Source organism: Benincasa hispida, chromosome 5 (genome assembly GCF_027475165.1).
Source record: "Benincasa hispida cultivar pf3 chromosome 5, pf3_genome.v1.1, whole genome shotgun sequence".
Lineage (NCBI taxonomy): Eukaryota > Viridiplantae > Streptophyta > Magnoliopsida > Cucurbitales > Cucurbitaceae > Benincasa > Benincasa hispida.
The window spans coordinates 58,347,577-58,374,890 of NC_143482.1; the positions used below are offsets into that span (position 1 = coordinate 58,347,577).

The following is a 27,314-nucleotide window of genomic DNA, read 5'->3' on the forward strand; positions in this document are numbered from 1 at the left end:
ATAAGCATGTTCATAGGGTATTAAAAGGGTTTCAACACATACCTTTGAAGATCCTCTTCAAACACGAATTTGAGCTGCAATCTTCTCTATTTGAAGTCGTGGACCACCACTAGAGCTTTTTTACTATTCTCTAGGAGCCTTAGATTGAGTCGTGGGACTCAAAACAAGTTCGAACTTAGGAAAATTGGATGAGAGGTTTTCTGGTTTTTCAGCTTGTTGAAGAACAACTTCTTCAACTTTAAAAAAACTCAGCGATTCAACAAATTGCATGTCATTTTCCACTCAATCAAGAGTAGTTTTATTACATGACTCTCATGCAAACTGATCACTTGAAATGATTCCAACTACTCCTTGAATTTGGTGGTGGAATTATGTGTAAGAAAGTGACTAACCTTCTTGCTTGAAAGTGGGATGAGATTTTCCTCAATTTTTAATTTCCCTTTTGAATTTGAAATTGATTTTCAAAATCAAAACTTTTTCCAATTTTAAATCTTTAATTAAATTTGAAATTTTATTAATTTTACAAAAATTAATTCAATAATCAATTTTTCTAATAAAAATAATAATTAATTAAAATTTTTAATTAATTTTATTAATTTAATATCAAATATTAAATTAGTTTGTTACCAATTCTATTACCATGAATCCCTATTAATGAAATTAATATTTCAATCATATTTATATATTAATCGATTCTCCAATTACGTTTAATTCCAAAATTAAACATGTAATTATACCACATATAATCACTAATTCCCTTAATTTGAATTTGAACATTTCAAATTAATTTATCACGCTATTCTAAGGCTAATTCTGTTTGTGAACTAATAGGGGAATCTAATGGACCTACATGGCTCCATCGATTCGAGATTAACTGGCTAAACTCTTTACACCGAATTAACCCCCCTTCGTTAACTACTGGGTCAATCCACTAAAGCCTAGTAGTTGCACTCTTCTCACTGTAGATATATCGTGTCCACTCGATATAACCATGATTAGTAAGTTAACCCTTCACAGGTTGTTTGTAATAACGGCTGGGTCAAAAGGCTGTTTTACTCCCGATATTACCTCTTGTTCCTAAAGTCCCACTAATTCTTTAATGAACAATTTGTTTGTGATCCAATCAACAAACAGAATCTCTCTCGAGCCAATGAGAGGGTGAGATCCCTTGTTCAAGACCCAAAGTCAGCACGTAAGGGAACAACCTCTCTACTATCCCTAAAAATGGGTAGAAGTGAATTCCGTCTTGCACCCTATGTCCTCAGCTATCTACCCGATCTTACCCTGAAATGGGAGGCTTATTGAGTCGGTGCTGTTGAGCCAACTGTCACTTATGTAAATCTAAGGATAATCCCGAATAAACAGGAGTTACGTTACCTAGGTCATCACTATAAAATAGTCAGTCTTAAACAGTAAACAGCGTTATAAAGTAAGAGTGACTTATTTCTTGGTTCGATCTTATGCAAACTCATTGCATAGGACACCCCAACTCCTCATGTCACCACATGAACAAATCAGGATCACTTCGTTTGTAGCACTTTACAACTCTTTGTAACAACTACAGAGTGGGTCACATCCATAGTGTTACCAGAATAAGATACCCAACCTTATTCATATACTATAGATCATTTTGACTATTTACTCAATCCTGATCCACTTTTATGTCTCCACATAAAGTTCAAGTACTCATATAATAGTCATGGATCTTTCAGTTTATTGGATTTATTTCTAAAACGAAATAAACTATTCATAAATTCAGTAACAACTTTATTGAATCAAACTTTAATAATAACTTTATTAAATTTCTGAATAAGTTTATTGTTTTACAAACCATGAGTTTTAGGACATAAAATCCAACAAACTTCTACTTGGACTAAAATTTCAATGGGTTTTTACATATATATACAATGTTGAGTAATAAGAGAATAAATACAAGAAACTAGGGCATCAGACACCCAGTACTTCTCCCACATGCCCTAGTTCTATCTATTTCGCAGTCCTAGTCCCACTAGGTGACCCTCGAACACTTTAGCCGAGAGGGCCTTTGTAAATGGATAAACTAAGTTGTCTTCAGAGGCAATCTGCATGAAAATCACGTCTCTTCGGTGTACATACTCAACTTCTATGGTGGAGTCAGCAATACAACTTTTCTTGATACTCCTCCACACTATAGCTCCTCCGTCCAGAGTAAATACTGACCCCGAAGTAGATTTTCTAGAATCTAAATCGGTTTAAAAGTCAGAATCAGTGTATCCAGTAAGGATCAGATCCTTAGCATCATACACGAGCATATAGCCCCTCGTTCTCCAAAGATACTTGGGGATGTTTTTAACGACAGTTCAATGATCATATCCAGGATTGGACTGATATCTGCTAACAATTCCAACTGCATAGCATACTTGGGACAAGTAGACAATATGACATACATTATACTGCTGATGCATATGGAATTCGTTTTATAACCTCAACCTTTTGAGGTGTCTTAGGACACTGTTCCTTAAATAGATGAATTCCATGCCTAAAAGACAACATAACTTTCTTAGAATCTTACATTTTATATCGAGACAACATCTTTTTTATATAAGCTATCGTTCTGTTCTTGCGGTTCCGAACAATTCGGATCCTAAGAATATACTGTGCTTCTCTCAAATCCTTCATTTGGAACTGCGTGGCTAGCCATATCTTAATGTCAACTAGAAATTCTACTTCATTCCCAATGAGTAGAATATCATCAACATATAGAATTAGAAATTCTACTTTATCCACATCACCTATTGCTTGTATAAAAGTTAATGGATCCTCTAAGCCATCATCATATATGACGACTTGAGTTTCAGTTAAACCAATGTACCGTTCAGGCTGTTGCACATCCCTCCCATTACGTCAACACATTCCCATCTCTTGAGAAGGATGTGAAGTACCAGTTCCACAAACAATTCTTGTTGAAGGACCTGTTTGATCAACAACTCTTGTTGATCTATCTGTAGTTTATTTGGTTATCTTACTTAATACTAGCTTACTACGAGGTTGATGATTTTTAATGTGGTCTTCCTCCAAGAATATTGCATTTGCTGATACAAATACTTTATCTTCCTGAGGATCATAAAAGAAACCACCTTTTGTCTCTTTGGGATAGTCTACAAATAGGCATATCTTTGAACGATGTTCTAACTTCTTTGGATTTTGCACCAACACATAGTTATATCGAGTGGACACAATATATCTATAGTAAGGGGAGTGTAACTACTGAGTTGAGTTTAGCCAATTAATCTCTGATCATTAGAGCCTATGATCTGTAGATCCATTAGTCCCCTACTAGCTCACAAACGGAATTAGCCTTATAATAGCGTGATAAGTTGATTTGAAACGTTTAAATTCGAATTAAGGGAATTAGTAATTATATGTGATATAATTACACATTTAACTTTGAATAAACGTAATTGGGGAATCAATTAATATATAAATATGATTTAAATATTAATTTCATGAATAGGGATTCATGGTGATGGATTTGGTGACAAATTAGTTTAATATTTGATATTAAATTAATAAAATTAATAAAATTATTTAATTTTATTAGAAAAATTAATTATTGAATTATTTTTATAAAATTATTAAAATTTTAATTTTAATTAAAGAATTAAAATTAAAAATTAAAAATTGATTTTGGTTTTGAAATTGAAATTCAAAATTCCAAATTCCAAATGGAAAATGTTAGAAATTTGGAAAAACTCACAAACTCAACTTCAAAGCACCTTGATCACTATAATCTAAGTTTATTGGATTTATTTCTAAAACGAAATAAGCAATTCATAAATTCAATAACATCTTTATTGAATCAAACTTTAATAATAACTTTATTAAATTTTAGAATAAGTTTATTGTTTTACAAATCACGAGTTTCAGGACATAAAACCCAACATAAATTTGCTTAGGTTAGCAATACATGGTTACTTATATTTGATAGGTAGAATATTACTATAATTCATGTTTGATTTAAATTTCAATTTAGTTTCTATACTTCTACTATCTCACTTATATTTAGGAGGTCCAAAACATTGATTTTAGTATTTGAACTACAACCAATTAGACCATTTATATTATTTTCCATCAATTTGTCTCTTGAAAACTCATCTCAATTCGAATTTCAACATATAGAGCTTAGTGAATGTAGCTTAATAGTTGTTTAAGTTGGTGCACATAGAACAAATTTTTTAGTACAATTGAGAGTAGGGAGATTCAAATTAAGATCTCGTGGTTACTAACACACTTGTATACCAATTGAACTATGTTCAATTTGGTTAAAAATATATAAGCTATATACTAAAGATTTGGATTTTCAACAATTAATTACATCAAACCTTCATTTATCACTATCTATGTAAAAATAATTTAGATGATAAAGATACTAATTACTATTCGAATTCTACACCCAATGTATGTATGTGATATGTGTGTGTATATATATATATTTCTTCTTTATATTGCCCATATATTAAATTTTCATCTACTTGTCGATATTTTCATCGATATTTCTACGTTCTTATAGATTCGATATCGACGCGAGGGATCGTATTTCCATTGTATTGTAAAAAAAACTATTAAACGTAAAAAATAAGCAACAAAATATTACTAATGTAAATATAGTATAAATTACATATGTTAACTAGTTTAAAAAGAATATAATATTTATTTATTTATTTAAATTTATTTTTTTTGATTTTTTGATTTTTATACTTCTTTTAGAAATGTTTACATCAAAATCTCTGTAAGATTAAGGCTTTGATATTTCTGTCGAAATGGACATTTTTAAACATTGGTATTACCAATATTTTATCGAGCAAATTGAGATGAGAAAAAAAGAATAATATAAAATATAAGAAAAATTGCCGAAAATGGAACATATATTAGGGTATTAAGGATTTTTGGTATTACTTTCTAAAAAGAAGACTTTTGGGACAAATAAGAACTTCGCGATAATTGAAGGATGATCCATGTTACGGTGGAGTATGGGATGAGAGAGAAAAAAGAAAGACGAATATCTCAATATTTATGTATATTATTCGAAAAATTCAATGGTAATATTTAAAAAAAATTAAAAAAACAAACATCTAGAACAAATCTTTGACAAAACATGTGTGAACTAACCCAAAACGAACTAAAACAAATATAAAAATGATTCGAAGTTAGACATTTCAAGTATGAAAGTTGAAAGATAGTTGCAAGATGATTGGGAGATAAAAAAAAAAAACTTGCTAAAATATGTTCCTAACCATTCTAAATGACTTAAAACTAGTATAAAAATGATATGGAGTTCGATCTTTTAAGTTTGGAAGTTGGAAGATAATTGCGAGATGGTCGCGAGATAAAAGACAGTAGTTAAAAAACTTGTTAAAACATGTTTATACTTATCCTAAATCACCTAAAACAAATATATATATATATATATATATATATAAATATATATTTTGGAGTTAACCATTTCAAGTTTGAAAGTTGAAAGATAATTGCGAGCTGATTGCGAGATAAAAAATAGTAGGTAAAAAACCTACTAAAATATGTGTAAACCCATTTAAAATTATCTAAAATAAGTATAAAAATATCAGAATTTTTTAATTTAAAAATTGAAAAATAGTTACGAGATAAAAAATAGTAGCACAGTACCTGAAAACATGCATAAAACCAAAGCCAAAACACATTCATACTCATTCAAAATCACTTAAAACAAGTAAAGTGATTATGAATTTGGTTTTTAACCCTAATATATATATATTTAATGGAGGGATGAATTACGGTAAAATCAAGAATGATGGGTATGAATTTTGCATATATGTACCAAAATTATCATGGCTTATATTATAACAAATAGATTATTAAAAAAAAAATAACAATAGTAAATTATTATTATTGGACATTTCAATATTCATTTGTCCCCCCTCAAATGTATCATATTTTTGCTGATTTCCCAATTTCCCAATTTCATTTTCCATTTTCCATATTCTCTTCTTGATCTACCGACTTTGAAACGCGCTCTCATGGAGTTCCGCATGTCAGTCCCGCGCTGGCCAATGAAGATGAACTGAATCTTGAAGATTCTGCGTTCATTCTACTTAGAACCAATAAGCAATTGATCTTCACACTCAAATTTCTTCCATGGAAGTTCTCCCAAAAGGAATTTCTCTCAGCTTGAATCTTCTGTCTATCTTCTGCGTCTTTCTGGTAACTAGTTTCGATTCCTATTCGCGAGTACTACCTGTTCTTTTTTTATTTTCTTTTTCTTGTTCTGTTTGTTCTTTTTAGTTGAAATGTGGTAGTGAATTTTTATATGTTCTTCAAGATCCTTCTCATTCGGTACTGTGGCGATTGTTTGCTGAATTTTTCGTAGACCTTGACGAGGTCTTGAGATTATCTTTTCTAGCGGCCTTTGGAGTAGTTTCCTGTTGATTGATGCCGATTTTTTTATACTTTTTGGAACTTTTGTGTCTGTTTAGAGATTTGATTGCTCCTTAGTGAAATTAACCAGACTGTTGACTCTGATCTTAAGTTTGTTCTTCTGTTGTGTCGCAATCTTTTCGTAATAGTGTTTCTCTGCTTGTATATTTATGTTTCTGAATTTAGAAGGATTCATTCACATGATTAGATCGCAGTTGTCATTGTATATCTATTTCCGTTTGCTGTTGATTGATGCCGATTGTTTTGATACTTTTTGGGATTTTCTTTTTAACTTTTGTGTCTGTTTAGAGATTTGTTTGCTCCTTAGTGAAATGAACCAGCTGATCTTAAGTTTGTTTGTCTGTTGTGTCGCAATCTTTTCGTAATAGAGTTTCTCTTCTTGTATCTTTATTTTTCTGAATTTAGAAGAATTCCTTCACATGATCAGATTGTAGTTGCCATGTATATCATTTCTCGTCTTCCATATGGATGCAGTTTAAGCCTAATTTTCGATGCAGGTTGTATCTCACGTTGGTCTCATTGGAGCGGATGCATCCAATGCTTCTCTCACGTAAGAAGATTTCTGAAAAATTCTCTATGCCGGCCATTTCTTATTTCTTCATTTAATTGTGTATTGGTTTTTCCATGATTATCATGTTTGGATGGTGATTTCCATCTGATAGATAAACATTGACTAGGCTTGATTTTGTATGTGCTGCAGTCAAGATGGGAAGCCTATGTATCAATGTGTTCAATGTGGAGATGGAGAGGTATCGAACTTGTCTCCTTGTGGCACATGCATCTAATGTTCCTATCCTATTTTCTATTGTTCTGTTTTGTCAGTAATATCCTTTTATTTGATGTTTGTATGTATGCATTTTTGCACTGAACTTTTTATTTTTATTTTTATTTTAGATTTTTTTAGCAGAATATCCTATCAGCCTTTAGGTTGATGGAAACATTGTTTAGTATATGACATAATTTACACTCTGGTGTTATGACTTTGGCAATAATAACATTTGGCAATATGCATGCCTACATATGGTTTCTTATCTATTGGTCATTCCAAGGGCTTATGAGGTTTTTTTGGTTTTATCCTACCTGTATTACTATGACTTGTTTTGCTAATCATGTCCTCGTTGTAATTGTTTACTTGAAATAGAGAGATGGTTAAAAAAAATTTATTCTACCCAAATTGAAGGCTGAGTACTTATGTCATTAGAGGCCTTCCTTGATGAAGTTATGTTTTTGACGAGTTTAGTTTCTTCCTCCCATCACACCTAGTGGAAAATAATTCCATCAATTAATTGTGGGATCCTTGTCATACTCTCGATTCTAATTTTATTTCATTTATAAGCTTTCTGCTTTCAGAAGTTCATGTACCTATTGACCAACTCAAATGCATGCAGGAGCAAGATACAACAAATAGAATCAGCACCAATGAAGATGATAAGGTATTAAATTGTTATGAAGTTCATAAATTACAATATTCTTTGCATTTAACACTTACAATGTTTATGTTTGTATCATTCGTTTCAAACAGGATATTGACATAATTGCAGCCTACAGTGATCCTTCTGGGGCATTTCGTCTCGGAAAGGTCAAATTGAAGGATTTGTCTGCCTCATGGATATGGGAAAATTCTTTGGATGGAAACCACCATCAGCCACTGAGTTCCCAGGTACTGTGAATATTTTTGAAGCTGATTAAGTCCCTCTTGAATGCTCCTGTTTAGATAGTATGCATGGGGTTTAAACATGTTATATTATGCGTATTATTGTTTTTGTTAGATTCTAACTTTCCATAATCCTTTCAAGGTATAACATCAATGATCAATGTTTCTTTTCCTCTTTTTGTTGTTGCTCACAAAACTATCATAGTGGTCGATAATATTTGCCTGGTGCATATGCTCATGTAAAATATAATTCATATATTCTTTCCTTTCAGACAGACCCATTAGTTTCCAGGAAGGAGAATAAAGAAAAGGTGGAGCATTCTGTGGATGACCATCCTCCTGGAGAAGGTGAAGCTGAATTTTCTCGTTTATCATCAATGAATCCAGTGAAGCTGAAACGACGGGTGATTTTTCTGATACTTCTACTTGGCATACCTATATTGGTAATTTGAAGTAGTTTTTAATATTTTATTACTTCAGGCAATGCGACTGGAGAGGAGGGCTTTACGAGCTGCAGATTTGATTCGAGAAGATAAAGAGATAGACAATCAGATGGCAGTTGCTGCTATTGAACGGTCTAAAAATTTTGACACTACAGTGAAGGGAAAGTACAGCATTTGGAGGAAGGATTTTGAAAACCCAAAATCTGATTCCACCTTGAAACTTATGCGCGATCAGATCATAATGGCCAAAGCATATGCAAATATAGCCAGGTCAAAGAATGATACCGGACTATACGATACTCTAATGAAACACTGCAGAGAAAGTCAACTTGCCATTGGGGAAGCAAATTCTGATGCTGGGCTTCATCCAAGGTTTTAGAAAGCTTCATACTCTATTCCTGTCACCACTTTCCTATTTTACTTGGTGTTCATGTAATGTTCTTGTTTTCTGTAGAGCACTAGATCGAGCAAAAGCCATGGGCCATGCTCTTGCAATGGCCAAAGACGAACTGTATGATTGTCTTATTATGTCGAGAAAGTTGAGAGCCATGCTGCAATCAACTGAGGACAATGTGAATGCCCAAAAGAAAAAGAGTGCATTCTTGACTCAGCTTGCAGCCAAAACAGTCCCTAAATCCTTGCATTGCCTCCCTTTACAGCTTGCAGGAGACTATTTCCTTCAGGGTCATCATCTTAATCATAATATTGACAGAGAAAAGACTGAAAATCCTTCTCTGTATCACTATGCTATTTTCTCAGATAATGTGTTGGCAACGTCCGTCGTAGTCAACTCCACGGTTTTACATGCTAAGGAACCTGAGAAACATGTTTTCCATATTGTCACAGATAAGCTGAATTTTGCTGCTATGAGAATGTGGTTTCTTGTTAATTCTCCCTCGAAAGCAACAATCCAAGTTCAAAATATTGATGATTTCAAGTGGTTGAATTCCTCTTACTGCTCTGTTCTCCGACAACTTGAATCTGCAAGACTTAAAGAGTATTACTTCAAGGCAAATCATCCTTCTTCCCTTTCTGTTGGTATGGATAATCTGAAGTATAGGAATCCAAAATATCTGTCCATGCTGAATCATCTTAGATTCTACCTCCCTGAAGTGTATCCAAAGTTGGACAAGATCCTATTTTTGGATGACGATATCGTAGTTCAGAAGGATTTAACGCCGTTATGGTCCATTGATCTAAAAGGTATGGTGAATGGGGCAGTGGAGACCTGTAAAGAAAGCTTTCATAGGTTTGACAAATATCTCAACTTCTCAAATCCAAAGATTTCTGAGAATTTTGATCCAAATGCATGTGGTTGGGCATTCGGCATGAATATTTTTGACTTGAAGGAATGGAGAAAACGAAACATGACGGGAATCTACCATTACTGGCAAGATATGGTAAATCATACTAAATCCTGTTTCTGCTTGCCTCTAAACTGCTTTGATTTTCATGTGGTATGCCTATTTAGCTTGTGTTCTAACCCACGTATTTGGTCTGGTATCATAAAAACAAGTGGCCCAAAACTTTTGTTAAATGCAATATGAATATTTAATAGCAAAGGAATAAAGTTTTAAGCTGGAGTAGATTAGACAATGAATTTGTTATATTACTTTTTCAAGCATAAACTTTAATGGATCCGCACTTTTGGTCTTAAAAGGACTTCTTTCCTCATTTGCTCTTCAGTTGGCTCTGTCTTTAAAGTTTATGTGTTCACTAGCTTTGGGTGGTTAAGTTGAAGTCTTTGTTTTTTGGTGTTTTCTCTTTATGTCATCTCAATTGTATTGTCTTCTTTTGTTTTTCTCAGTTTCTCTCATCTCTTAAAGGTTAATATTTTTCCAATGAAATGTTATATTTCCTTTTTCAAAAAGGAAAAAAAAAAAAAGGAAAACTCTTATTTTATTTAGACATGGAATCCATATCTTAGACATTTTATCATATAACTGGCAAGTTTATTTCCAATTTCCCATGCACATACTTCTTCTTTTCTCTTAATCAAACACATTTGGATGGTAATTGAATAAACTCTGTGCAGAATGAGGATAGAACTCTGTGGAAACTCGGGTCGCTGCCTCCAGGCCTGATCACTTTTTACAATCTTACTTATCCACTAGATAGAGGGTGGCACGTGCTAGGTCTCGGATACGACCCCGCCCTCAATGTCACAGAAATAGAGAATGCTGCAGTTATCCATTACAATGGAAACTACAAACCTTGGTTAGATTTAGCTGTTTCCAAGTACAAGTCATACTGGTCTAAATATGTGATGTTTGGAAACCCTTATCTCCAGCTTTGTAACATCAGTGAATAACAATTTTTTTCTCCTCTTTTTCATTAAATTTTTCAATAGAAAGAAATGAAGTAGATCATTTTTTCTGTTCAAGTCCTAAGATTTCCTTTATCGACTGCCAAAGAAGCACAATATGAGGACAGGGAAGCTAGTGAAGTGGGTGTTTAGTGCGTGAGTTGAGTTTTGAAGTATGAAGTTAATATATTAGAGTTAACAAGTCTTTGTTCAGAATGCATGTTTGTTTAGTTGTTTTAGGAAGTCTATATCTGAAGTGTAAAGTTTGAGTTTCTTGATAAATGTGCAAAAGAGAGAAAGAAAGATGAAGTTTGTCGATAAATGTAAAAGAGAGAAATGAAGAAATATGAAGTTTATTTTTATTTTTATTTTTATAAATATGCAAACTTTAATAGTGTCTATTGAAGTCGGTGGAGTTGAGTTATTTAACACCGACCTATAAAGTTGATTAAAACCTCCCTTAATTTTTAGTTGATGATGATGGTCAGATTAGATTTATTAGAAATAATGGGATTGATCTAGTTTCAATCAAAACTGTCCATAACGTTAAGGACTCAACAAACCTAAAGGGCTACAACCATCAACATTAGCATGAAGAAGACATAAAAGGAGGATTTTCAACCTAAAAATCACATAATTGATGAAGTCCAACTAATTAGACTGTGGGTCACCTTTCTGCTTCCTATACTTATTGTGTGCGTCAAAGTTATATATATATTTGAAAATAAAAATCGATCCATTAAGGCATTTGTATTTTAAAAACAAAAATTTAAAAATTATATTAGTGGCATTGTTAAAAACTTAAAAGTACAAATGGTTCAAAAATGATTTTTCTACCATCATATTTGATTATTATATTGTTAACCTTGATTTAAAGACTTGATTCCACATTTTACATATATATATTTTTTCTAACCTTGAAATTGATAGGACAAACACTATGCTGGTTGAGCTACGTTCATATTGGCAATAAAAATCTAATTAGAATATCAAAAAGAAAAAAAAAATGTAAGCCAACTATGTGCCAATAGTGACCATTAAACAAGAGAGAACGTTTCACATTGTTAAAGAAAAAAGAACTCCCATGTTTAATACATCATTTAAATTCAACCGACATCTTAAAATGTATTAGTATTAATCATTAATAAAAAAAAAGGGCATACTAAAATGTTTAATGAAATCACTTATAATATGATAATAAACTTTATTTTACATAAGATAATAAACATCTTCAAACAAACGCACAACAATGTAATTAATTATTTGAATTAAAAAAACAATGTAATTGATTAATTCATCATCTTTTTCTTTTCTCTTTTTAATCAAATAAATTTAATTATAATTTTTCAATATAAGCCAAAATTAATTAGGAATTATTATTTGTTCTTAATACAACCATTTCAAATTTTTATAATTCTTATAAAAGTTTAATTTTTTTTTCTCTGATAAGATGAAAACTTTAAATATTATAAACTAAAAAAGAAAAGGAAAAATGAAAAAGAAGCCTTTAATTGCTGTACATGATTTATTTGGTTTAAAAATTAAACAAAAGAATGTTAATATATCTTTTAAAAATCTGTATAATTAAAAAAAAAAATCAATTAAAAGGAAAACACATTTCAATTTGTTTAAAAAAGTAGCCGTTAGTTTTACAAGGAACAATAGTTAAACCAATGCCTCTATTATTAAATTCCTATATATTTCTCCCTCATTCTCACTTACATTTCTTGTTCAACACATTCTCAGACTAAGCGCTCCATCAACACTTTCTTCTTCCTTTTCATAGCCAAAATCAAGCCCCCTTTTCAGCCTTCTTCGAGAATTAGGGCTTCTATATATATATATATATATATATATATATATATATTACATGCGATTATTGAACCAAGATACATGAGCAATTTATAAGTAGACATCTATATTAAAAATTTTAAAAAAATACAAACAAACTTGACAAGTTAAATGTGTCAAGATATAAATATATTTGAGAAGTAGAAAATGTTAAGAGATTTTTATCAAGAACGTCCATATTCATGACATTTTTCGCATATTGAGTAAAGTAAAAATACCTTGACGTTTTTTCTTTGTCAAGAAAACCCATATTCTTGACATTTCAAGTATGTCAAGTGTTAATGTTCTTGACGATTTTACTTTGTCAAGAACCCCGATATTCTTGAACACTAAATGTTAAGAACAATGACACTTGATATTACAAAAACGTCAAGTGGGACATTTTTTTTAACATTTCTTAGATTATCTTTATTGTTTAAAGTTATTGCATAACAATAAAAAAAAAAAAAAGAGTACAAATGTCCTTTTTTTTTTCTCAAAAAACATACAAATAAAAAAAATTATTTATACACTAATAACATTAATTAAAAATCATTTATGAGCATTTTTGAAGGCTTAAATTCATTTATAATTATTGATGAATAAATGAAAAATAAATGGTATAGTATGAACAATCTTTTATTCTATTTATTTTAAAGAAACTAATGATACTCCCTAAAATTAATATTTAGGGTTTGACATAAAAGTACTATTAGAAATTTTTTATTTTTCGTTTATTAGATCACAAGTGCATAGTTTTTCTATAATTTTAAGGTATTTCTCATTACTATTATTACTTTTTAGTTATTTTTATAATAATTATTTTTTTAATAAAAAAAGCAAAGGAGACACCCTTCACATTAGGAGACTTACAACTCAAAATAATAATGTAGCTTTCTCCATTACAAACGCATCAACAAAAAGTCACGTGCAACGCACACGTGTGGAAAACTAGTTTTATAGATATGGATTAACCTTTAGTAAATGAAAATGAAACAACTTCAATTATAAAGTAAAAATATATCACATGATGTAGTAAGGGAAGTTTATCCCTTTGATGAAATAACTCTCTCTAATTAAAAAAACAATATTCTAATTCAGGTATTTAGGCTTTCTATTACCACCCTAACGTGACTATTTATAACTTTACAAGAAAATAAGATCATTTATTAATTAATTTTAAAATATTAATTAAAAACTAGTTAATTCAAATTTACATTTAAACTAAATATTAACTAAACTGGATCATTTAATAATTCAACGTACATGCTAACTTTACTTTAAATAAATTTATTTCTATGGACAAAAAATAGTAATTTTAAAAGGGGAGATTTTTTTCCTTAAATTTAATATGTATTTTAAGAAAGGTATACATTTTAATAATTAAATTCATGTAAAGTAATTATTAAATTAGTTAGAGGTTCAAATTTCCCAAGAAATTAACCAATTTAAAATATTAGAGTACCAAATGAAAGACACAACAGTATAACCTCTCCTTGCCAACTCGTTTTTTGCCTTGAAATTCATGTATCTTTTACAAGTAAACGATTTAATTCATTGTCTATTTATAATTTATCTTGAGCTTCGTACTAAGAAGCACAAATATAAATACTGGATAGGAATACGATACTGCAAGGACATATTTATTAAAATATACATTTTAAAAATATGTATCATTATTATACCAAAAGAAAATTCAAATTAAATAGATTGAATGTTTAAAAAACTTAGTTTGACATAATTCACACTCAAAATTTATTATTTTTGTCATATGTGTCTTTTTAATCTACTTAACAAGTGCTCTTTACATGTCTAACACATTTGTTGTACTAACAAGTGCTTCGTACGTGTCCAACAACTGTCAGAGTATCCAAGTGTTTGACACGTGTTGGACACGGACACGCTAGCCAAACTTAAAGTGTCCGTACTTCTTAGGCTCTGTACTTGGCAACTTCTACAAATGTCAAATTTAGACTCCTCAATCTTACAATAGTTGTAGAATTAGATCCTCAAATGATAAAAATTGAACCTTCAAATTTATATAAATGTTAAAATTGGGCCTTCAAACTTACGTAATGATAAAAATGATAAGAATTGGGACAATTGATTGGGTCCTTAACAACTACTTTAAACTTTATATTCCTGCTTTGAAATTAAGGGTTGCTATAAGAATTTTCATGTTGGTTGGGATGATTGGGATTTGGAATTGAGGGAAAATTTTCTATTTGATATTAGAAAGAAACAAGTTAATTAGGTAGGAGGATTAAAATATTGACGTTGATATTGATGTTGATATCAATATAGATATTTTTATTTTATAAATATATCGATATCATCAATACTTTTGTAAATAAAGAATATAAAAGTAATTTAAATTATAATTACATTGTTTTAACTTTCAAATTAAGTTATAGATTTTATTATTAGTGTTCATCTTCATATTAAGATTAAAAGATGCTAATTTGATATGTTTTATAGGTATTTATCTAAGATATCTAAGATATTAATTAATTCTTAAAATTAATGTTGAATCCCCGGTGTTCGCACGAGATTTCTAGAGAAACTTGTTTCGTGGAATTTGAACTTTGTATTTGTATCAATTTTAGTATAGAAAATATAATCTCTAGCACAATTGTTCTTTGATGGGTTCAAAATAAACTTTAATATTTAAACTGGTTGATCTTCTTAGATGATGGGTCTTTAGGTTTGTTGACCTTCTTAGATAATCGACTTTTGGGATTTTTGATCTTCTTGAATGATCGGCCTTTGGGCTTGTTGATTTTCTTGGATGATCAGTCTTTGAGCTTTTGATCTTATTGGATGATCGGCCTTTGGGCTTGCTGATCTTCTTAGATGATCGGCCTTCGGGCTTGATGATATTCTTTCGACCTTTGGGACTGTTGATCTTCTTGATCGGTCTCAAAGACTGTTGATCTTCGATCAGCCTTTTGGCTTGATGATCTTCTTGGAGGATTAGTGTTTGCACGAGGCTTCCAGAGAAACTTGTTTCATGGAGCTGAACTTGAGTTGGTGTTAATGTTGATTTGATGCGATGTGGTTTGATCTCTAGTACTTGATCATTTGATTCTCTCTCAATTGAATGTGTACGCTTGATGTATAGAAGTGAAGCGTGTGGATGTTCTTGAGCTTAAAGTCTTGGAAGAATGATTGTACATTCAAAGGACTTCAGTCATCAAGTGTAGTCGAGAATTCTCACTAGGTCCTCTAAAGTGTAGATTTGCTCACCTCCTTAAATGAAGAGAGCTCCTCTATTTATAGAGTTCTCTAGTGGGTCTCGTGAGCTTAAGTTTGGTTAGTCCATGGGTCTGGCCCTTGGGCTTGATTAGTTGGACCTGGACTTGGTGGTCCATGGGTTTGGCCTTTGGGCCCAATTAATTGGATTTGGGCTTGATTTGATATTTGGGTCAAATTCAACCACTTTTGGGCTTAGTTGGACTTTAACCGAAACAATAATATCAAATTGTGTCAAATTAATCTTATCTGATTCAACGGTTATGATGAAATCATGTGGCGTCATCAGAAATTATCTTCAACTTCAATTTGGACTCATTCAACAAATACCCTTTTCAAGATTTATGCACATATATGGGTTGATAAATCTTAAAAAAAAAATATAACGTTGAAATATTTATTTTTGAATTTGATCTCAATTGATGTGTCAGTCAAGCTATGAATTTATTACATATGTTTAACTCAAATTTGAGATAAAATTTGGAATATGACCAAATTTTAATTTGAGATTTTACCCCAATTTGATTTGAAAATAGGGATAAAAATCTAAATTTGGATGAATTTGATATAAAATTTGGGAGATGCCCCAAATTTGAATTTTACCGATTTGATCTCCAATTTAATTTGACTTGAGGATAAAAATCTAAATTTGGATGATTTAGATTTGGAATAAAATTTGGAATATGTCCAAATTTTAATTTGAGATTTTATATATAATTTAATCTCAAAGTTGAACAATTTGATATTTTTAAATAAAATTTGGAATATGACCAAATTTTAATTTGAGATTTTATCACAATTTGATTTGGAAATATAATAAAAGCTAAACTTGTTTTGAATTTGCGATAAAATTTAGAATATGACTAAATTTTAATTTGAAATAAATTTGAGGTTTTATCCGTACTTTGATTTGGATTGAGGATAAAAACTAAATTTAATTTGAATATGAGATAAAATTTGGAATATGCCCAAATTTAAAATTGATGTAAATGGATTTTTATATCATTTGATTTAATGCTAATCATTTCAAACCCACCAAGAATCTTAAATTAAAATTTAAAAAGTTAAGATATTTTGATTCAAATCTTATCAAAATCTTTTAGAAAGACAAAATTTTAGTAGGAAATCCAAATTAAATTAGAAATTTGAGTCCATCTTGGCCTCTATAAATAGGGCTCACCACACACATCTATCTCATTCTCATCTTCCACTTCTACTCTATTCTCCTCTTTCTTTTTTTCCCTTTTTTTTTCTCCTTTCTTTTTCTCCTTTCTTTTCTTCTTCTTTTCTTTTTTTTTTTTTAAAAAATCTTTTTTGTTTCATTCTTTTTCTCCTTTATTTTCTTCTTCTTATTCTTCTTCTTCTTTTTATTTATTTTATTTTTTGTTTCATTTTTTAATTTTTTAATATTTTTTGTTTCATTTTTTTGTTTCTTTTCTTTTTCCCCCCTTTTCTTAATCTTTTTTGTTTCATTTTTTCTTGCAGTAATGCCTCGATACGTAACCATCTCCTTGACACACATAGGGACGACTCCTGAAAGATCTAAATAAACCCTATTATACCACCACTTCTCGATTAATATGAGGATGACTCAAGAAAGGTCTAACAACCTTCATTTGATCAACATAGTGATGACCTTGGAAAGGTCTACCCTATTATATCACCACTTCTCGATCAACATGGGGATGATCTCAGAAAGGTCTAAGAAATTCTATTTGATCATTATAGGAATGACCCCAGAAAGGTCTATCCTATTATATCGCCACTTTTCGATCAACATGGGGATGACCCCGGAATGTAGCTTTGCTTAGGTTGGTAATACATAGTTACTTATATTTGATAGGTAGAATATTACTATAATTCATATTTGATTTAAATTTCAATTTTGTTTCTATACTTCTACTATCTCACTTATATTTAGGATGTTCAAAACATTGATTTTAGTATTTTCTATACTTCTACTATCTCACCATCGGGAGAAACTTGTTTCGTGGAATTTGAACTTTGTATTTGTATCAATTTCAGTATAACAAGTACAATCTCTAACATAATAGTTCTTTGATGCGTTCAAAATAAACTTTAATATTTAAATTGGCACTACAAGAAAAAGAGGCTCTTTCGACATGTAAATTCGTCATCGGGAGATAAAGTAACAGAAGGCTAATGAAGAATTCTAGGAGCAAGAGATATATCTAGACAAAACGAGATCTTCTGTGAGTGATACTTCAGGTTAATATATTTTGGAATATATTTAGTTGACTGAAATACATCCTAACTGTTTTAAATTTTTTATTCCTTAGATAGTGGCTCAGTATCCACTCGGAGGAAATGAAAGCATTCGCGGAACATCGAGTTGGAAAAATACGTCAAAAAACACGGGAGAATTCCAATTGTGATAAATGAGGGGGAGACGAAGCCAATTTCTCAACATTCGGTACGATTTAATAATGTGATTGGTGTCGTCGTCAGATCTGCATTTCCAGTACGATGTCAAACTTTTCCTGAGGTTCCAAACGAGTTTATAGAATTGGCTAAGAGTCAATTGTTGGTAAGTTATAAGTTTATTCTTTTAGAGTCAATTGTAGGCTAATAACCATGAACAACATATATACTAATTCTTCATTTATTCTTTAGTAGCCTCATTTTGTGTTTAATTTATCGAGTCAACCACTTAATCATTTTATAGAACATCAAATGCAAAACTTCTTCAAAGAATTCAGAGCATATTTGCACAGACATTATAGGAAATGTGGCAATCCTGAGCAAGCACATGCCAACTTGCCTAGCTAGCTTAAGAATAGATCAGAAAATTGATATTTTTAGTGTGACCGATTCGAGAGTGAAGTGTTTCAAGTTGGAATAATTTAGGGCATGTATCATTTACTTCATTTACTATTATAGAATATCTTTTTATTTTTTTTGTTCGAATGTAAGAAACTCAAAGACGAATAGGAAGAATAGAGAGAAATTATTGTTCGACCACGTAGGCGGGTCGAAGTCGTTCCTGCAAATACAATTAGAGCTGCAGGCAAAGGAAGATCGAGAAATAAGATGTGTTGATCTATTTAGAGAAACACACTTTAAAGGTGACAAGTTCGTGAATCAGGCAACTGAAAATGCACATGTAACCATTTTTGTTTTACTTTCGTCTTGTTTTTCATTTCTAACTTCAGTCACTCATACTTACACATTTAATTAATATGTCCAGAATCAAACGTTAGAATTACAATCCAACCCCACTCCAGAAGGTTCCCAATCACTAACAGGGGATGAAATTTGTGAGACGGTTTTGGGTAGATGACCCGGATATTCAAAAGGCCTAGGTTGGGGCCTAAACCTAAGTCAAGAAGGGGTAGTAGCTCATCGAGTTCATCATGTACTCAAGGAACGGATAGGGAGGTGAGGGAATTGAGACCCAATTTCGAACAATCTCAGTCAAGGATTAAGGAACTTGAAGACGATCAAAAAATTAATGAGAGATGATCATGCAAGACAAATGAAATAAATGAAAAAAATGATCGAAGACATGATACGATCACAGAGAGGAGGGCCATCGAATTAGGTATGATTACTTCATTATTTAGTTGTCTAATATGCTGCTATCCTGCAGTTATGGTAACCAAACAACTGAATTTTGATGTGTTTTTTGTCGTTATTATGCATTTGTCTATTAGAGTCGGGAATGTCGAGGGAAAGTTTGAGTTTTTTGTGTGTTCGTTCTTGTTTATGAAGTTTGAATGATGTGGGGGTGGGTAGAGTTTGATTATACTCGCTTTTCCCGTTTTTCCGTTGAACTTGGAGCTTTTATGTGTTTATAGATGTTTATGAATGTTTGAACATGTTGTGATGGGTGGGTCAAGTTTGGTTAGATTTTTTTGGGGGGAAAGTTTGTGTTTTTTATTTGTTCGTTCTTGTTTATGAAGTTTGAATGTTGTGGGGGTGGGTAGAGTTCAATTATAATTGTTTTGGAGTTGAACTTGTAGGTTTTTTTTTGTGTGTTTTTATGTTTATGAGTGTCGAGAATGTTTTGGGAGGTGGGTGGGTGGGTTGGTAGAGTTTGGTTATACTTGTTTTGCTCGTTTTGCCGTTGAACTTGGAGCTTTTGTGTGTTTATGGATGTTTATGAATGTTTGAACATGTTCTGGGGGTGGTTCAAGTTTGGTTTAGATTGTTTTGGGGGGAAAGTTTGAGTTTTTTGTATGTTCGTTGATGTTTATGAAGTTTAAATGTTGTGAGGGTTAGTAGAGTTCGATTACAATCGTTTTGGAGTTGAACTTGTAGGTTTTTGTGTGTTTTCTTATGTTTATGAGCGTCAGAAATGTCGTGGGGGGTGGGTAGAGTTTGGTTATACTCATTTTGTCGTTGAACTTAGAGCTTTTGTGTGTCTATAGATGTTGATGAATGTTTGAGCATGTTGTGGGGGGTGGGTCAAGTTTGGTTTTGATTGTTTTGGAGAGGAGGGGGAGGGGAGGGGCAAAAAGTTTGATTTTCTTGTGTGTTCGTTGATGTTTTTTGAATGTTGTGGGTAAAGGAACTTTTATACAAGAGTACCTCTGAATGAAAACGGATCTTTCCAAAGACATTGTGATAGAATTACCACATTTACATTTAAAAAAGATAGATATGCATCATACTATAAAATTACCGGCATGCTTAGAACAAATAACAACAAAGAGAAGAGATACTTATCAGTTGAAGAACTTTTCTTCACAGAAAATCTCGCTCTCTCCAATGGAACGACTCTTCTTGCTCTCGCTGGAATGTCAAACCAATTGTTCACTAACACTCGGTCGTCTACTCACGAACGGTCTCCACACGAACAGAGGAATTGGGGACGACACCACCACTTGGAACCCTCGGTATTCTCGGTGTGAGAATCCAAAGAGTGGGCTCTATTGGGATTTGGTAAAGGGGAGGAGAAATGAAGATCGTATACAATGATCAAACAAGTGGGAGAAGGCTGAGTCTATCGTATAAACAAAATGCTTGATCATTTAGGTGAAGTATACGATCGTGTAGAAAAAAGCTAGCGATCGTCTATACGATCGTTTAGTAAATGCTCGACACTATACGATCATTTAATAAAACGTAGGCGATCGTTTAGAAAGAAACGCACGCGCGTATGTGCTCGTGCAATAAATTCGAGCTGTTGTATAGTGTCTAAGTTTACTCAGCGATAGGCAACATACAATTCGTGAGCAAATTATGTGATCTCTTGCAAAATGAAAACGATTTTCATTTTATTCTTCAATTACGAAAACTGAATTAAACCTCCTATTAACGCACGGTTACAGAGAAAATGGCGTGCACAATTATCCCATAATTGTCAAATTAAAATAATAAATATAATCATATTATATTCATTAACCTATAGTTTAATATATCATATATAAACCACATTGTTTTCTCCTCCACTAGATATAAATCATATTTATATCCATTTTCCTCCAACTAATGTATCTCATACATAAAGTCAATCATATTATATATAATTAACCAGTTCAATCATATCATATATAATTGAACTCACTCTTATCAATTTGAATATTTCAAACTGACTAAAAACTGATTCTCAACTTGAATCCATTGAGCTACCAAGGGGACCTTATGAACCTATGGCTCGAAACTCCAACAGTATGTGAATAGTTGATAAAACTCTTTAGCCATGAGATCCACCATACATTAACTGTTAGGCATTCCACTAAAGATTGTTGGGATTGATGCCCTAAAGTCTCGAGTCCTATAGTTTGTAAACAGTTCGTACGAACGCTTGTGTTGTTAATATATGATATTTACTTCACATCTTGTTTTTTGCTCAATTGCTTATTTTATTTGCTTTATTACAAACCAATAAAATTAAATCACTGGTTATATGTATGTGACTCAAGCATGTATGTGGTGACATACAAGTGGATCATGTCTTGAGTGATAACCAAATTGTCTGTAGTATATGGGTATATGTGGGAAACCTTATTCTGGTGGAATGGTCACAAGTGTTGTGACTTGTCACAGATGGTTTGATCCTGATTATTCATGTTGAGGACATGCGAGCGAGGGCGTCGTATACAAAGAGTTTGTATAAGACCTGACCACGAAGTGTTAACGTCTCGTTATATAACACCGTTCATGATAGAGACTTCACTTCACAAGGATGATCATAGGCAACATGACCTCAATTCTGAGTGAGTTGGGAACTCCTGCCATTGAGGGCAGTCCTTTGATTTTTATGGGTGCGAGTGGCTAGGTCGCCAATTCAAACCTACCATTCTGGGGATTCGTCTGATTTGAGAGTTGGAAACTCAACTACACAAGATGGAATTCAATCCTTCCCCGAGGCAAGGGTAAGTAGATATATAGCTCTCTTAAGGGCTGATTCCGGGGCTTGAACGATGTGGCGCCACACATCTTCTTTTGGCCCGAGAGGTATTCACACATAGTTGGACTATGTTGTATTGTTCATTAGAGAAATCAGTGGTACTTAAGGAGTGAGATGTAACTACAGGGGCAAAACGGTAATTTGGCCCAGTTGTACTTACGAGCATCTGTGAAAGGTCATCGTACTCATGATTGGTTATATCCGATGGACACAAAAATATATTTGTGGTAAGAAGAGTTCAACTGTTGGTCTTTAGTGGAATGTCTGATAGTTAACGAATGGTGGATCTCGTGGCTAAAGAGTTTAATCAACTATTCACGGACTGTTGGAACTTCGAGCCACAGGTCCATTAGGTCCCCTAGGTAGCTTGGATAAAGTAGAGAATCGGTGTTAGGGTTAATTTGAAATGTTTATATATGATATAATTGGACTAGTTAATTATATATGATATAATTAGCTAAATGTATGAGATACATTATTTTGGAGGAAATTAGATATAAATATGATTTATATCAAGAAGAGGAGAAAATATTATAGTAGATATGTGATATCAAACTATAGGATAAAAATATAATATGACTATATTTATTAATATTTTAATTGGTTAATTATATGATAATTAATCCAAAAATCACGTTCGGACATGCGCGAGTGGGGTAGTGTCTGTTATTGTAACCAATGAATTAAAATGAAATTTGGTTTCATTTTGAATAGTTCGTCCAAAAAGAAAAAGAGAGAGCGCGCTGATGAATTGTAATCGATCGCTTAAGTAAACCGAGAGCTTATACAATAGTCGCTTTGCGCCTAAACAATCGTCCACCTCACATCTAAACGATCCCACATTAGTTCCTACATGATTGGATAGCTTCCCTAAATGATCGTATTGTGTGTCGAGTTTGCTAAACGATCGTATATCATTTCTTAAACGATCGTTTAGTATAACCTACACGATCGTGTAGTTTCTCCTAAACAATAAGCATCGTACTATACGATAGCATCTTTTTTCCCTCCCACTTACTTATCGCCTACACGATCTATTCTTCCTCCTTCCTCTACCAGATTCACCAAAGACCACGCTTTGGGTTCTCATTCCGAGAATACCTGGGGCTCTTTTCTGGTGGTGTTGTCCCTGCGGCGTTCGTGTTCGTGCAGTTGTTCGGGTGTTGGTTGATCGAGTAGAGATTTCCGCTACATTGAGTTCTGAAGTTTGAAGACGGGTATGGCAACTTTCTCCCTCGTTTATTTTTGTTCAAAGCATGCCTTTAATTGACTGTTAGTTTGCATAACTGTGCGTTTGAATGTATAATGTGTATTTTGGCCACAGTGAGATTGGAGCGATCCAAACGTGCTCATGGAACTCTTCGATAAGAGATCCTTCATTTGGTATTAGAGCCAGGTTCTGATACTCCGATTTTATATGTTTCAACAAAATGACATTTACGTTCATGGTGGGTGCGTTTCTATGGTTAAATTTGCTACGGATGTGCGGGATTAATGGATGTTTTCGTGGATGATAGCCTCGGTTTGATTTACATCTTTTTACATTTGCAGTTATTTGTAAAGGCCCCTGTGTTTTTGGGCATTAATAATTGTTATCGATTCTGTATTCAAAGTTTGTTTGAAGTTTTGAGTTGTTCGAAGAAGAAGATCGGTGCAAGGGTTGCGGTTCATCGAGGAAGGAGACGATCTAGGGTTGATCGCATCGTGCAGAAGATGTGGTACGCGATCGTTTTTGATCGCATCGTAAAGACGATGAGTACGAGATCAGTGTTTAACGCATCAGTTAAATGATGGGGTATGCGATCAAAAGTTGATCGTATCGTATTGATGATCGGATATGCGATCGCAGAGTATCGCGTTGTGTGGACGATGAGATGCTCGCGTAGTGTTTAACGTGCGCGCGCACTTGACGATCGTTTAGGTCAGCAAGCTTCATCACTTAGTAACTGACTAAACGATCGATTAGTAATGCAAGGTAAATCATTTACCTGTCGTCGCGCTAATCGATCGCATAGACGATCAGGCTTCGTAGCCTTGTCGTCGTCTACGCGATCGTTTAATTATGCTTCTATCGTTTAGTGCATGCTGGACGATCGTCTACCTAGAACTTTTACTACACGATGGAGTCCTTGTTGGGTTTGGTGTCCTAATTCTTCCGGAGTCTCGTTGTTTTGTAAAGATACACATTGTTCAATGAATAAAATAAGTGTTATTTAATTCTTGCATTTACTCATATCCAATAAACAAAGCTCCTTGGTTATCTTATGCGAACTTAAGCATGTATATGTGATATACAAGTAGATCATGCCTTAAGTGATAACCTAAATAGGTCTATAGTATAAGGATTAAGGTGGGATACCTAATCCTGGTGATACTACGAACACGACCCGCTTTGTAGAAGTTTGCAAGTGTTGTAAACTACTATAGATGATAGATCCCAACCATTCATGCGGAGACGTATGAGCAAGGTGTCCTATACAAAGAGTTTGTATAAGACCTGAACTACGAGATGACTAAACTCTGTATATAACACCGTTGAGATTAGAGACTTGCATCTCACTTAAACGACCATAGGTGACACGACCTCAATCTTGAGTGTTTTAGGAATTCATGCCTTTGAGGGCGGTCATTTGATTAGTATGGGTGAGAGTGGCCAGATTTCCAACTCAACATGCCTACCTTTTTGGAGACTTGTCTAATCTGGAAGCTGAGAACTCAATCCACAAGATGGAATTCACTCCTTTCCCGAAGTAGGGATAAGTAGAGAGATTGCTCCCTTAAGGGCTGATTCCGAGGCTTGAACATAGTGGCCATAACTTTTCTTTGGAAGAGAAGACTCAGTCATAGTAGGACTATGACTTATTTTCATTAGAGGGATCAGTGGTACTTAAGGAGACAGATGTAACTACAGGGGCATAACGGTTATTGGCTGAGCTGTAGTTACAAGCGATCTGTGAAGGGTTGTCGCATTGTTGATTGGTTAAGATGGACACATAATATATCTGTGGTAAGGAGAGTTCAGCTGTCGGTCTTTAGTGGAATAGCTAGCAGTTAACGGATGGTGGATCCCTTGACTAAAGAGTTTAGTCACTTATTCACGTATCGTTGGAACTTCGAGCTACAGGTCCATAAGGTCCCCTTGGTACCTCAATGAATTCAGTTGAGGATTAGTTCTTGGTGTTGATTTGAAATGTTCAAATTGATAAGAGGTAATTCGATTATATATGATATGATCGGTATGATGTATGAGATAAATCGAGTGGAGGATTAATGTAAATAAGATTTACATTAAGTACCATGGAATATAAAAAGAGTTATAGTTTATATGTTTCATGAAATGAAATATTAAAACTATAGGTTATAAATATAGTATGATAAATTGGTTAGCATTTATATTTATAATAACATTAATTATTGGATAATTAACTTTTTTTTTCTCTAATAACCAATTGAGTGGGAAGATATTGGTGGTTTCATGGTAACTGTAAGATGAAAAGAAAAAAAATATTTTCTTAATTTCAGTAAGTTTTGAGAAATTTATGATTTGAGATTTCCTCTCTCAGAAATATTCTCACGAAAGTTGTCATGTAAATAGGATTTACTAAGAGACAACTTGGATAAGGTAAACGATCGTGGAGTGTTAGTAGGCGACTGATACTTAGCTAAGCGATGAGCTAAACAATCGCAAAGCTTTTGCTAGATGATCGCTTAGCTTTTGCTAAACGATTGGGCATCGACCTATACGATAGGTTCTTCCTTCTCCCACTTTCTCAATCGTTTACACGATTGTTATTTCCTCCGTCCTCTACCTCAAACCAAGTCCATACAGAGCCAACCCTCTGGATTCTCACACCGAGAATACCAAGGTAGCCTTCTTGGTGGTGTCATACTCAACTCGATACTGTCGAGGTTCTGTGGAGGTCGTTCGTGCTGTTCGGGGTGCTCATGACCTAAGCAATCGCTGAATTCGATTGCACAGTGTTCGTGTAGTTTAGTGGTCGTGTTGGACGAGCGTTCGGGTATTGTTGTGTTCAAGCGTTCGTGATCAAGGAGCTTGGCGATGAGTCTACAAAAATGTATAGCTTTTGTCCTTGATTTTATGTATTTCATGCTGTAATTTCTGTAATTAATGCATAATCATATGTTTCTGTTTATGATTATAATTGTAAAGTTCATATATGATTGTAATTTGGAATGATATTTTCGCTGCTCATGGAAATCCTCGTGTTCGATTTCCTTCAATTGGTATCAGAGCCAGGTTGTTCTGATATTCCAAATTAAAATTCTGGTTTGAACTTCTTTTACACTCTTCGTGGGTTTTCTGCATTTATATTTAATTGTTAAGTGCATTTGTGGTTAGATTTGATGAATGTTTTCGGGTTTAATTGCCTTTAGTTAAAGCTTTCTTCAATTACAAAGTGTGAATTTGTAAGGGCCCTTGTGTTTCTGGGCGTAATTAACTTGCATTCAAGTCTGTAATTCAAAGAGTTTGAGTTTGTCGAGTCGTTCGTGATGAAGTTTCGAAGCATGGAGATGCGGTTCTCAATGAAGAAGAAGACCAAGAGTTGGTCGTATCGTGTAGTCTAAGGTAAACGATCGTGTAGTTTACTAAACAATCGTTTAGCTAATGCTAAGCAATGAGGTAAATTGTTTACTTTATTGCGTAGCGTTGGTTGCCCGATCGCGTAGACGTTGAAGGTAGACGGTCGTAGTACGAGCATGTGATGCTCATGGTTTAGTAAAAGGCGCGCTCTAGATGATCGTGTAGTTAGCAAGCCTCAACGCTTAGTTACTACCTATACAATCGTGCGGTATACAATACGAAGGCACTCGCTAAGCGATCGTGTAGGCGATTCTACTTTACCGCATCATAGTCACTTAGAAAATCGCGTAAAGTGTGTATTGTGCGGAGCGCGCTAAGCGATCGCGTACTTCAGGCTTCATCGCTTAGTAAAAGGTACATGATCGTGTAATATTTACTAAACGAACGTTTAGCTCTAA

At 33.1% G+C, this 27,314-nt stretch overlaps 1 protein-coding gene across 2 annotated transcripts; it reads left to right on the top strand.

The window, feature by feature from the left end:
* The first annotated feature begins 5,858 nt into the window (after positions 1 to 5,858).
* Positions 5,859 to 10,933, top strand: GAUT3 (galacturonosyltransferase 3). Of its 2 annotated transcripts, none has more exons than XM_039032907.2 (9): positions 5,859 to 6,219; positions 6,951 to 7,003; positions 7,154 to 7,202; positions 7,842 to 7,886; positions 7,976 to 8,113; positions 8,380 to 8,511; positions 8,588 to 8,922; positions 9,005 to 9,950; positions 10,586 to 10,933. In XM_039032907.2, the coding sequence occupies exons 1-9, from the start codon at positions 6,154 to 6,156 to the stop codon at positions 10,859 to 10,861; spliced, it is 2,040 nt and encodes a 679-aa protein (XP_038888835.1). In that variant the 5' UTR covers positions 5,859 to 6,153; the 3' UTR covers positions 10,862 to 10,933. The 2 variants fall into 2 exon arrangements, with proteins under 2 accessions (XP_038888835.1, XP_038888836.1); XM_039032908.2 differs by having other exon boundaries at positions 5,957 to 6,219; positions 8,384 to 8,511.
* Positions 10,934 to 27,314: the final 16,381 nt, after the last annotated feature.